Raw genomic sequence first — 14139 nt, forward strand, 5'->3', positions numbered from 1 at the left:
TATAATGGTGTTAACTGTGGTCAAAATCACGCTGTTCTTTCTTTAATCAAAAATTTCGATTATCATTTCCCGATACAAAACCTATCTAAGAACACTCTCAGACACATAAAATACATTTGTGTAAAATTTCAAAGACATCGACCTAGACGTTTTAGAGTCTATAGGGAAACGAACTCTCTCACACACACACAAAGTGCCTTCTTCTATAGTATAAATCTCACCTGTCTGTTTAAATGTATGTATGTATGTATGTATGTATGTATGTATATATGTCTGCCTACAACTTTCGACAGAGGTCAAAGATTTTCACGAGATCGGTATCGTTTTGATGCTCGACCCTTCGGACGACAAATGTAAAAAAATTGGCTAAAAACATTAATTCCTTCACCCTCAACTGGGCACTTTTCTACTAGAAAGGGTCGCTTTTTTCGCCGATATTTTCGAAAGTCATTCTCTCTTTTCGATTGACTAGCCTTAATTTAAGCCTTCGTACTTCCTTCTTCGCGATATGGATTTGAGCCTGTCTACCTACTAACATTTTCCTTTTTTCTTTTTTTCTTTCTTTTTTTTTTTTTTTTTTTTGCTCAACACACACCTCCAAACACCCAAGCAATGCCGGGCACCATCTCACCTGTCATTTTAAATGTATGTATTATGTATGTTTGCATTTCTGTCTAAAACTTTCGACAGAGGCCACAGATTTTCACGAGATCAGCATCGTTTTGAAGCTCGACCCTTCGGACGATAAATATCGAAAAACTGGCTAAAAACATGAATTACTTCACCTTCAACTCGGCACCTCTCTGCTTGGAGAGTTGCTTTTTTCGCCGATATTTTCGAAAGTCATCCCCTCGATTGACTAGCTTTAATTTAAACCTTCGCCACTTCCTATTGGCGATGGACGCAACAGCAAAGACGTTTTTTTTTCGCGTTCTTTTCTTCCTCCGCGGTACGAGTTCGAGCCTGCCTGCCAACTACCACATTTTCTTTTATGCATAACGCACATCTCCAAACAATCGGGCAACGCTGGGCACCCATGCTAGTTTATATGTAAGTAGAGATTCTTTCGTTGTTCTTTTTCTTTTCTATTTTCTGTTAAATTTGTTTCCTTCGTTTTTTCTTTTCCTTATTCTTTCCTTCATTTCTTTTCTCGCTATTTTATTTCTTTCCTTCATTTTTTTCGCTATTGCTTTCTTTTTTTTTTTTTTTGTTTCTTTAGTTCTTTGTTTTGTCATTCATTCACTCTATCTTGCTCTTTTTTCTCGTCTTGCTTTTGATTTCCTCTTTCTTTCTCTCTTTCTATTTTCTTTATTTTTCTTTATTTGTTTCTTTTACTTTATTTCTTTCTTTATTTTTTCTCTTTTTCTTTCTTTTCTACTTTTTGTTGTTCTTTCTATTGTTTTTTTTTCTTTCTTTCCTTTACGATTTCTTTTTATTTTAATTTCCCTCTTTTCTTCTTTTTCATTCTTTTTTTTTACTGCTTTTCTAGACATACCTTACATTGCTTCCCTTTAAAATTTATCTCCTCTTACCCACATCTCTCTATCTCTTTCATTCTCTCTTTTATTCTCTTCTCTTTACTTTATTCTCTCTCTCTCTCTCTCTCTCTCTCTCTCTCTGCCTCTCTCTCTCTCTCTTCCCCCTTTTTAATCACTCTGTCTTCTTTCTTCACTAAAACCTCCTCTTTCATCACACCCCATTTTTTAGTAAAGTCATTTTTTTCAGCCATCATTTTGCATTTTTGTAACCTTTCTATTTTCTTTTTGCTCTTGGAATTGTTTCTATTTATTTGGCTTTATCTCATTTTGTTTAATTTCTTTTAAATCACCAACATTTCAGCATAATTATCCAACACCTACGTTAAATGTAAACCGGTCTGCAACCACTCCAACCTTTATAAACACATAGTTCTGTTCTCGACTTTTATACTTGCACTCAGTCCCTTCTTTTCGGCGGGTTACCCGTTCAACAGCTTTCAGTTTATCTCAAAAGCACGGCGGAAGACTACTTAAATCAACAGATACAGTATAGGTACGCGTGTGGGCTTATGTATATAAATATATATATATATATATATCATAGGACACTTTTGTCGTTAAAACAAAAAAATTATAACGAAGAATAGTCGAGTCCCGCTGGTTCTCTACTTGTTCAGATAAAAGTCTTTTTTACCCCGCAAAGAACTATGGCTCTCAATGGGTTACCCAGCGTTGGAGTACTTTTCTTGGTTTTGGGCCTGATGATCTGCTCGGTCTTTAGTCAGCGGACTGACATATGCGCCGGGGGACTGACTGGCGTTTTCGAAGATAAAAGTGATTGCCGTAATTTCCTCTTTTGCTTGTCCGGTCAGCTTAAACATTTCCGATGTCATAACAATAAAGTCTTTTCAACAAAGACAAAGACTTGTGTAACACTAAACGAGGCGGCTGGACAATGCAGTACAGACTTCTCGCGAAAAGGTGAGTGCTTTGAATTCACACACACGCACACATAAACACATATAAACACACACACATACACACACAAACAGGCGCACACATTTACACAAGCAAAGTTATATGAAAAAAAAATCCACTCGAAATGAATACAAGAAGCTCTACATTATTTCCATCTCTATAACAGATCCCAAGACATTTTTAAATCCCGAAATGAATTCAAATTGTATTATTTAAATCGTTCGCTTTACTATCCTCATCTCGAAGGAATATAGTTCTCTCCCACTGCAAGAACTGTGACACAAGGGCCGAAAAGTGGGATTGAGAAGTCAGCCCCCCCCCCCGAGGAGAGCCACTCTGATCTGCAAAAAGTGTCTGGATAACCCTGTCGACATACCCCGGTAAGGGCACTTTAGACGACTAGCAATAAACTAATCCCTTCTTACAGAGAGCAAACAAAGCTTTGGAGATTAGACCTCCTAGAACTGCACAGAACTAAACTCCAACCGCAAAATCAACTGGAGCCAGATCATTATAGTAATGGTCTAATCTCTTGATTTTGGGAACCGAGGATAAAAATCTCTAGCCGGGTTGTCTTGAATGTTATTCCGACAACGTCTTGGCCGCTGAAAACTACGGCCTTCATAAGACGTGTCTAAACAATGGCTTTTATTAAAAGAACGATTTTTTCCAGTGAACCATAGTCATTAAAATTAAAAATTTGTGATGCATTTATGAAACGGGAAGAGTATCGTGTCGTTTCTATTTTTTAATATTCGGGTTCTTTTTTTTTTTTACACAGTAGTCACCACTTATCAAGGCCCGGAAGCCACTCAGGGATAAGGGTTATTGCAAGTACATTACGTTAGTGTGGAGATTTGATGAAGTGTTTACTTAAGGGAGCGGTTCGTTAGGAATTTGTTAACATTGGACTTAAAGACATCCAAGTTGTAGTCAGGTGGGAAGCAGACAGACGGAACAGAGTTCCACAGGCGTGCAGTTCTAAGAAAGAAGCTTTGTTCATGGAATCCACGTTTTGATTTAGGCACAGATAAAGAGTGGGGGAAATTTTTTACAGTGGATTCAGCTAGACGGGTGTTTTACGAAAGATTGGCGAGGGGGGACCAGAGATTGGAGCTCAGACGAGCACCTGCCATGGAAATAACGATAAAACAAGGATAGGCTCGCAACGTCTCTTCTGTGGGAGAGAGGTTGCAGGGTAGAGAAAAGGGCATCCCCCACTAAGCCACGAAGTCTATTTTGTACTCTGTCAAGGCAGGATAGGCTGTTTTTAGCAGCTCCTGTCCAGATATGGTTCGAATTTGATACGATGTTTCTTGATTGTTCAGATGTAGATTGATAATATCTATCATTTAGATTGTTTAGAGCACTGTCGCGGCCAAAGTAAAAACAAAGTCCGAACAATTCAAATTATATGTAACGTCCATCATCATCTAAAAAAATTCGGAAACATTACATCAATTTTAGTATTGGCTTGAAAATGATGTTGTAAGGCAGATGTAATTAATGATTACATAAAACTAACATAGTAGTTTGAGTTGTTCTATATGACTTTGCTAATATTGCTCTGTATATACTTTGCTAATGTATATACATATATATATATATATATATATATATTTATATATATATATATATATATATATATATAATTTAAACTCTGCAAATTACAATTTAGGACAATTTATTATTTGACGAGGAATACAAGTTGAAAACTTAAAATTTTTCCTTATTCCATGGAGTTTCAATGAGTGGCATTTATCCTCAGAGGAAAGTAGTTCGCAAAACATTATTCATAGGAAAGGTATGATTTAGCAGGTTAGCACACACATACACTCACACTCACACGCATGCACGCACGCGCACACACACGCATATATATATATATATATATATATATATATATATATATATATATATATATATATATATATATATATATATGTAATTTGGTCCTAAAGGTGAAAAAAAAAAAACAGCTTGTAAATTACTTATTCCAGATCGTACATACATGTTCATTTCAATTGCTACCATGCATACAAGGTTTTAAGAAAAAAATTTAATTTAGAAAATTCGTCTTAATTGATGACTGTTAATAAAGTTCGATGCAAATCTGAATTATTTCAATTTTCAATGGGAGGTAATGCCTATATTATGCAACCTGAAAAACATCTTTTGTATTTCAGAGAAACCTAAATGCTTGTTGATTGCTGCTTAGTAGTTATTGGTAAAGTTTCACAAATTTGTACGTACATTTATATGTAAACGATTACTTATACTTTTCTATTCACTCTCGTCACTTCCAAGTCCTTTCTCTCTTCTTCTCTCTCTCCCACACATACACACACGTACACACACACACATATTACCTATGTACATGACATATATATATATATATATATATATATATATATACAGAGATAAACTAATTTATGACTTATTCATGTATATACGTTCCAAAACTTCAACATCGAGTTATGTGTACGATCGTTTCCGTGTTGCACACACACACACACACACACACACACACATATATATATATATATATATATATATATATATATATATATATATATATATATATATATATATATATTGAACAGGGGATCATTCGATCTGGAGTCAAATGCTACCGCTAAACTATACCTCCAGATAAAAATAAATCTGTTTTTGTTTTTTTACGAAGAAATGATTTGTTGAGATTTTATTATCTCCCTTGGCTGTTGTAACGTAAAATATTCCCCTGTAAAAATTCTTCTTTTTTTTATTTATAAGAAGGAAATACTATTTTTTTAGATCGGATTTTTTCGATTTTCGAAAATAATTTGCTGAGATTCTATTATTCCATTAGCCGGTGTAACGTAATATATTCCCCTGTAAACATACTTTTTTTATCTATAAGAGAGATTCGACTAATTTTAAGATCGGATTTTTTCAATGTTCAATACTTATCGGATGAATTTCTGTATAAAATATACTAAAAGCACTACCAGACCTATAAATTACCTTTGTGTGAAATTTGCAAAAGATAGGCTCAGCATTTTCGGAATCTATGAGGAAGGAACTCTCTCACACACACACACACACATACACACACACAATGTGACTTTTATGTAAGCGTGAAGATAATCCATTATAAGGGAATATAATTACCATAAATAATAATATTTTATATGTAAGTATAGAGGGAAAGAGAAGGAAGTACAGTGATAAGAAAGAGATTAATTTTTAATTACATCTTTTGTTTATTTTACTAATAATTTGCAAACTTGCTTTTTCAGTATTCAGACAATCTAATCCGAGCTAAAATTCTGACGCAACTCGTCATATTTGCCAACAAAATCGAAGTCATATCTGCAGTTGTCCGATAAATAAAAATGAAGTATCACATCCACACATAATTTTAAACTGATTCGCTTGTATATATATATATATATATATATATATATATATATATATATATATATATATATACAACTCTGTGAGCTTTGCTTGCTTTCTTGCTTGCTTGCATCTTGTCTTTGACGATCAGGCAATTCCATCGTTTATAAAAAAATGTAGCAGATTAATTTATATATATATATATATGTGTGTGTGTGTGTGTGTGTGTGTGTCTGTATGTGTGTGTGTGTGTGTATGTATGTGTGTGTGCTCGCGCGTGCGCATACATACATGCATATATAAATATCCTGCTTGGTTGCTTAAATCTTGTCTTCGACGGACGGGCGATTCCCCTTTTTAAAAAGGAAATTGACAAGTGAATGCGTATGGGTGTAGCTCAGAGGCTAAGGAATGAGAGTGGAGAGTTGTATGTTTTGATTTCGCTTCTAACTGATTGCACCTAAGTTTCACATGAATTAATATACGAGACTATAAATTTATGCGTAAACTTTAAGTATTTACTTCAACAGTGCTTAATATGTAGGTAGAGCTAGGTAGTAAGTTATAAAATATATATGGCAATTAAGCTATACAGAATATTCCGCGTTTCATCCATTTATTCATCATATATATATATATATATATATATATATATATATATATATATATATATATATATATATATTAATCTCATTACCATATATTAGGATCAATATAATAATCTATAGAAAATTGCCTCTCTAATAATACGTAATCAATATAATATTTAAGCGTACCTTACGACCGGGCAACGCCGGGTGACTTGTTAATATATATATATATATATATATATATATATATATATATATATATATATATATATATATATAAAACCATAATCGGTGACAAAAACACAAACACAAACATAGAACCTTTTATGATAAAAATTGTATTGACAATTTTGAAAGAATTTTCTTGGGCAGACAGAAGCCTAAAACGTATGAAACAACAAAACCCAATGAATTATTATTATGACTTGGGCAAAACATATTGGTTATGCGTGTTCTGATTTTATATAAAAAATTAATAACACTTAAAGGCAAAACGAAATAAGACAACGGGATTCTATAGCACAACGGATATAAGTGCTGTGTTAATCAGTTCGAAGTCTTCTGGCGATTGAAAAATTAATCATCAGTACGAACGATACAAAAAGTACAATCACGAATTATTTAAGACTTTTACTCGATGGAACGAAAGCATCTACACCCGTGGATTAAATAAAACGTTTTTTGTTTTTAATTGAGTGCAGATTCTAGAGTTGAACATATATATTCTTGAGTTCGACCAGACGTACCTGAAGAAGTTCGATAGTTACAGCGGCGGAGACGTTGTGAAAATAACAGCCAATGTGGGAACAGTAGTTCGACTAATCCAGATCATATAAATGACGAAATAAGACAACAATGAGGTAAAGTTAACAAAAGTATGCATTTATAAAAAAAAAAAAATTATTACAATTGTAGTGCGTTGCCAGAAATTGCTTACTGTTTGGTTCATGAACTGTTTGTTCATCGTTGTCGATGAAGACCACGAAGATCACTGATGATGTTGTGACTTGCGCGTGAAATTTTTTGCGGTAAGAGTTATCCAATCTCCAACCACGCCTCTCCTGAGTCGACACTGTTTTATTCCAGTGGCAAGTAACGATAAGCGGAAATAACACCCAGCGCCTGCTATTACCAAATGGTCACCCATCTGGTATTGCCCATGTTCATCGTTGCTTAACTTCGGAATCTGATGAGAACCGGTGTGTCAACGAGTATATGCCATTTGACCAGAACGACTATCTGGTACCACCATTATTACTATTTATTATGTTTGGAAGAGTCCATGTAGTGACGCAGTCGTGCAGATCGCAATATATAATTAATGACAGTATTTCAGCTATTGGTGACTTAAATTAGTTTTTACTAAAATAACTTTATTCTCGCTTAATTTATATACACTGTTAACAAAGATAACATATTGGTGGTTAGTTAACTCATTAGAATTAACTGAATGGTAAAATCTCTTTTATTCTTTCATGTTATATTACCAAAGAGTGATCAGTAGAAAAGCGAAAAGTTTGTCAAATGGTAATTCTTTTTTTCAAAGGATCTTCTCATTTCAAGTTCGCAACGATATTATCAAACTGATGCTTTGTAATCATTTAAAACAAAAAAAAACGGTAATATAGCTATACATTCTTTCAGTCCTCAAATCGGATTTTCGCTTTTGTAAAAGAATTATCAATTGACTTTAGAATCCTGAAAGGTGTTTTCCATCCATAATGTAGGTATTAAAATCCAACAAGGTATTCAATGAAATTCAAAAAAAGTAAATTTTAAGCAATAAAATTTACAACCTCGAATTTTCCTCTTTTTTAGCGATCACTTTGTATATTCTAATGAAAACATACTTTAAGTTTATATTTATTTATTTATTGCGGACTATTATTCTCATCTTTATTAGTTGTTGTTTCACGACGTTTTGGCTAACTACTCCTCTGGCCTTCATCAGGTGGTAACCGCCACGGATAGGAACTTCGAATCTCCGAACTGCATTCTCAACAATCACTGCCATCCGTAGTTGTTGTCGTCTCACCACGTTTTGGCCAAGTAAGCCTCTGGCCGGCTTTGAGTAGGATTGAAACCGCTATTTTCAGACAATGTTTGGAACCGTAGAGATTCAACGTCTCTATCAACTGCACCATGGGTCCCGAAAGGCGATGAAGGTTGGATTCTTTGATCTTATTAACCCACGTTTATTTATTATCTGATCTTCCGTGGTCGAGTCCGTACCGAATGCTATATATATTATTTTAATTGGAATCCATTATTGAGATGAGTATTATTTATAGTAATTTATTTATTGTGGACTATTATTCAGTGATTGCTGAGAATGCAGTTAGGAGATTCGAAGTTCCTATCCGTCGCGGTTACTACCTGATGAAGGACAGAGGAGTAGTTGCCGAAACGTCGTGAAACAACAACTAATAAAGACGAGAATAATAGTCCGCAATAAATAAATTAATATACATAATACACATCTCAATAATGAATTCCAATTAAATTAATATATATGCTTTAAATTTCCTCGTATTTGGCAACTTAAACCATTAGGTTTTACTGTGAAACTCGATGGAAATCTAACGGTTCTTCTTACAAGATTTTGTATAATTTATTGTTAAAAATAGTATTCCTTTTGAAATAATAATTGTATGCCAGGCTCAATACTATTGGGAGAACTATTTCTTTTTCCACAAGAAATAATTGTCATTGACAGCTAAATATTCTTTAATAAAACGAATAAATCTTTTCTCTATCGGATATGTGACGTATTATAGAATGCTTACCTGAGAAAATTTGGTAAATTAAGATGTGTTGTTTTCTTTTTTCTTTGTTTTTTTCAAGATTATCTACAAATTTTTCTTAAAAACAAAAACAACCATTCATGTTTTTACACACGAATTCTTATTATTTTTCTTTCTTTTTTCGTCTGTTAAAATTAATTTGTGTTTTTTTTTTCTTCGTTTTTCATTTAATTTTATTATTTTATTATCCTCTCTCGTTTATTTTAATCTGTTTTTCTTATTCTTGCATTTTTTAAGTTGCCCTTATTTATTTCTTCGTTATTCTCCTTTGCTATTCCGTTTTTCTTTCTTTTGATTTTTTAATGTGTCATTCGTTTTCTATAAAATCTTATTTTAATTGTCTTCATTTACTTTTTATTTTTACCTTCATTATTCGTTTGTTTCCCTTGTTTTCTTCTTCAACGTCTTTTCTTTCTTTCCATTAGTATTTTTTTTTCTTTTCATATTCTCGTTTTTAGCAATTAGTTTTATTTAATTCTTATTCTCTTACGCTGTTGTACTTTTTTTTTTCATCTTTCTTAATTTTTTCTATTTTTTTTATTTTATTCCTTTTTTTTTCATTCAATTTTATTGTCTCATTCATTTTTCTTTCTTCCTCTATTTGCTATCACTTTTCTCTTTCTTATTCGCCCTTTTATCGTTCGTGTTTTCTTTATTACCTTTTTGACATTCATTTTCATTTATTTTTATATTTCTAATTCGTTTGACTCTTTTGATTTACCTTCCTTTTTCTTTTTTTTTTACATAGGCATCACCACTTATAAAGGCCAAGAGGCCACTCGAGGATAACGGTTAAAGGGTGTACAGTAGAAATTGGACAATATAGTAATCGTTAGTAATGGAAGTTCGGTAAATTTGTTAACAAGTGGGACGGCTCATCAAGACCTTGTTTACGTTAGACTTGACGACAACCATATTGTAGTCAGCTGGAAAGCAGGAAAACTGAAGATAATCTCACAGGCGTGCAGTTCTAAGAAAGAAGCTTTGTTTATGGAATCTACGTTTAGGTTTAGGCACAGATAACGAGTGGGAGGAATTATTGATAGTATTTTCAGCTAGACGAGTGTTTCTTGTGAAAATTTGGCGAGGGGGGACCATAGACTGAAGCTCAGTCGAACACTTTCCATGAAAATAACGATACAGCAGAGACAAACTCGCAACTTCTGTGATATAGAGGTTGCGGGGAAGAGAAAAGGACATCTCCTACGAGGCTACGAAGTCTATTTTGAGCTCTATCAAGACAAGACAAGTCTTTTCTGGCAGCTCCGACCCAGATGTGGCAACAGTATTCTATCCTTGGACGTGCCTGGCTCTTATATAGATAGAGAATTGCATCAGCGGTGAGATATCTACTGGTTCGATAGGAGTATCCCACCATTTTTCCAGCGGCCTTGGCAACAGATTTGATGTACGTGTTCCATTTAAGATCAGGAGTAAAGGTCAAGCCCAGAAGCTTGTCAAAACTTCCTGTTTCTTTTATGCATTCATACTTCTTGCGTTTTTCTTCTTTTTCGTTAAATGTTTTCTCTTTTTCTATTTTTCCTTTATTTTTCTTGTTCTTTTCACTTATTTCTTTTTTTTTATTTATTCGTTATTCTCCCTTGCACTCTTAAATTTTGTTTCTGTTTTTTCTTTTTTAACTGCAACTTCCGGGGGTTTTTTGGGGGGAGGGGGTTGCTCTTTTGTCCTTTTTTTTGTATTTTTCTTATTGTATTTTGCTTTTCTTTCTGTTGTGTTCTCCTGTTTCTTTTCAGTTCCTTACGTCCTTTTTTGTGCTGTTTTTGCTCATTTGTTTTTCATTTCTTCACCGCTTTTTACCTCATTCACTTCTTATTCTTCTAATTTTTTTCATTACTTTTTCTTTTATTATCTCTTATTCAATTTTTGTCCTCTAATTTCTTTCATCTCATTCAGTTGTGTATTCTTGTATTTCTCAATCATTTCTCGATCAGTTCTCACTCAGTTCTCAATCATTTCTCAATCATTTCTCAATCATTTCTCAACCATTTCTCAATCAGTTCTCAATCAGTTCTCAATCATTTCTCAATTAGTTCTCAATCATTTCTCAATCATTTCTCAATCATTTCTCAACCATTTCTCAATCAGTTCTCAATCAGTTCTCAATCAGTTCTCAATCATTTCTCAATCATTTCTCAATCATTTCTCGCTATATTTTCTTTTCTAGTTTTCTCTGCTTCTGTCCTCTTCTCCACAGTTTTATTCATATTTCTCTTTATTCCTTCGTGTTTTATCTTTTTCATTTTCCTTTTCTTTTTTAATTCTTCATTTTTTTCTTTCATCTCATTCAGCCTTTCTCATTTATTTTTTTCTTTAACTCCTGTTATACGTATAATTTTCTTCCCTGTTCTCCTTTTTCGATCAGCTTTCCTTTTCTTCGAAACTTTCCGTTGTCTTTAATTCTTTCTTGTCCACATGTTTCCTTTATTTTCATTTTATTTTTTTCTTATTAGTTTTTTTTTGTGTGTATTTCTATTCTTATTCATTTTCTTTTCGTTTTTTATTCTCATTTTATTTATTTATACTTATTATTATTATTTTATTATTATTATTTATTGATTATTTTTTATTATTATAATTATTATTAGTAGTAATTATAGTAGTAGTATTGTTGTTGTTGTTGTTGTTGTTGTCGTTATTATTATTTTATTCATTTTTTGTTCTTCCGGTGCTCTTTTTTTTTGTCATTTATACTTATTTCTTTTTCTTAACCTGCTATTTATTGTGCGTTTAGATTTATTTTTCTAATTTAGTTTTCAGTACTATCTTAATATCGTTTGCTCGTTCATTTATTATTATTATTATCATTATTATTATTATTATTATTATTATTATTATATTATTATTATTATTATTATTAGTAGTAGTAGTAGTAGTAGTAGTAGTAGTAGTAGTAGTAGTAGTAGTAGTAGTAGTAGATTCTCGTTAGGTTTTCCTTATTTCTATGTTTCTTTTTCTCTTTGGTTTTCTTTTTATCTATCTCCTTTAACTAATGCATTTCCCTTTGTCATTTATTTTTCTTTCCTTAACAATTAAAGAGAGATAATAGCATTTATGTTCGTAGGCGAACTAACATACGCAACATAATTTCTGTTTTGAGTTTTTTTTCTCCGCGCTTCATAGTTTCATGAACCTGTCGCAATAAATGTGTTTCAGTAGCAACTAGTAGTGATAGATAAGGTGTTTTGCCCTAATGATTGGAAGTGACTGTAAAGTGGAAGTCGATTCCTGGCCAGAAGGGAGTGGTATCTTTTTAGCTGACGACTTAAGCAAGCGGAAGAGAGTGAGACCGTTCTCCAAATCTTAGTTACAGTATGTAGTCGCGTGCAATGTACCTTGGCGTAACGAGAGAAGCGACCTATCAGTTTCTACCACTTTATCTTTCTCTCTCTCTCCTCATTACCCTTTATCGCGCATATAAAGTCAATCTATATTCTGCATATGAACGCGGGTTTATAACGGTTTATACCTAATAGAAGGGCGTAATTTTTGGAAATTTTCTGAATTGTGCTTAGTAATTTGCGTATGTGATTTGATTGTAATTTATGCACACTTTACTTGAGAATAATTTTCTCAAATAAAAAAGTTTTCAAGTGAAGGAATAAAAGAAACTCTTATATACGGAAAAAATAATTTAATAATTTATTTCATTTATTTATTTGTTTATTTTCTATTGGTTTTGTTAGTTTTAAAATTATTTTGTATCGCTATCCTAGAGTAGATTTTATCTTGTGAACACAGTTGTTCGCTATTTCTCTTCTACAGTTTAATAGATGTTGGGGTTCTTTAAAGTACAGGATAGCAAATTTTTCATGAAGGCATAATCTACATGGGTCATCTAGGTCTCTACATGTGGTAGCTTGTCATCAGATTCCTAACTCGATCGTAAGTAGACTCAGCAATAACTCAAGCGATGAAAATGCATTTAACAGGTCAACTAATATCTATGAAACAAACCTAAAAAATAGTGGATACAAAAATATCGATATCAAATATAAGCAACAAAACACCAATAACTATAATAAAATTAAAAATAGAAGAAAAAAACTACAATTTGGTATACGGTTCCATACAATCAAATGTAAAAACAAAACTTGGCAAACAATTTCTAGATCTTATTGAAATACACTTTCCCGCAACAATCCCTTACACAAAATTTTTAATAAAAATACCTTAAAGTTATCCTACAGCTGTTGCGAAAATTTAGAGATGATGATTAAAGCACATAATAACAAAATATTAAATAAAAACAATGTGAACAACAACAAAATAAACAATAAAAAAGTATACACCATGACAAAAATAAATTAACACTAGCAGAAATAATAATAATAATAATAATAATGATAATAATAATAATAATAATAATAATAATAATAATAATAATAATAATAATAATAATAATAAAAATAATAATAATAATAATAATAATAATAATAAACCAACCCGGGAAAACAACAACCATACGAGAAATAAAAATAAAAATACCAATAACGAACGAGATAAATGCAACTGTAGACACCGCACACTTTGCTCACTTCAAAATAAATGTCTAACCAAAAGCGTAGTTTACCAGGCCACAATATATGGGAAAGAAACCCCGAATAACAAGAAATATTACGAAGGTATGACTTCCTTAGATTTCAAAACTCTATATTATGACCACAAAAGTACATTCAACAATAAAAATCACCGTATGAAAACAACGCTAGCAAATAAATACTGGGAACTCAAGGAAAGCGGACATTCGCCGGTAGTCGAATGGAAAATAATAAGACATGCTACCACATGTAGAGACCTAGACGACCCAGGTAGATTATGCCTTCATGAAAAATTTGCTATCCTGTACGTTAAAGGACCCCAACATCTGTTAAACTGTAGAAGAGAAAT

The 14139-nt window shown here is 32.5% G+C and overlaps 1 protein-coding gene across 1 annotated transcript in view; it reads left to right on the forward strand.

Annotated features, from left to right (window-relative positions):
* Nucleotides 1–1251: 1251 nt before the first annotated feature.
* LOC145260473 (uncharacterized) overlaps nucleotides 1252–14139 on the forward strand; it is a 47791-nt gene continuing 34903 nt past the window's right edge. The window contains exon 1 of the mRNA XM_080118566.1: nucleotides 1252–2459. Within this exon, the coding sequence (XP_079974692.1) occupies nucleotides 2186–2459 (274 nt within the window). The 5' untranslated portion in view covers nucleotides 1252–2185. The remainder of the gene's footprint in view (nucleotides 2460–14139) is intronic.

Source organism: Euprymna scolopes, chromosome 36 (assembly GCF_053919585.1).
Source record: "Euprymna scolopes isolate OS-2025 chromosome 36, ASM5391958v1, whole genome shotgun sequence".
Classification (NCBI taxonomy): domain Eukaryota; kingdom Metazoa; phylum Mollusca; class Cephalopoda; order Sepiida; family Sepiolidae; genus Euprymna; species Euprymna scolopes.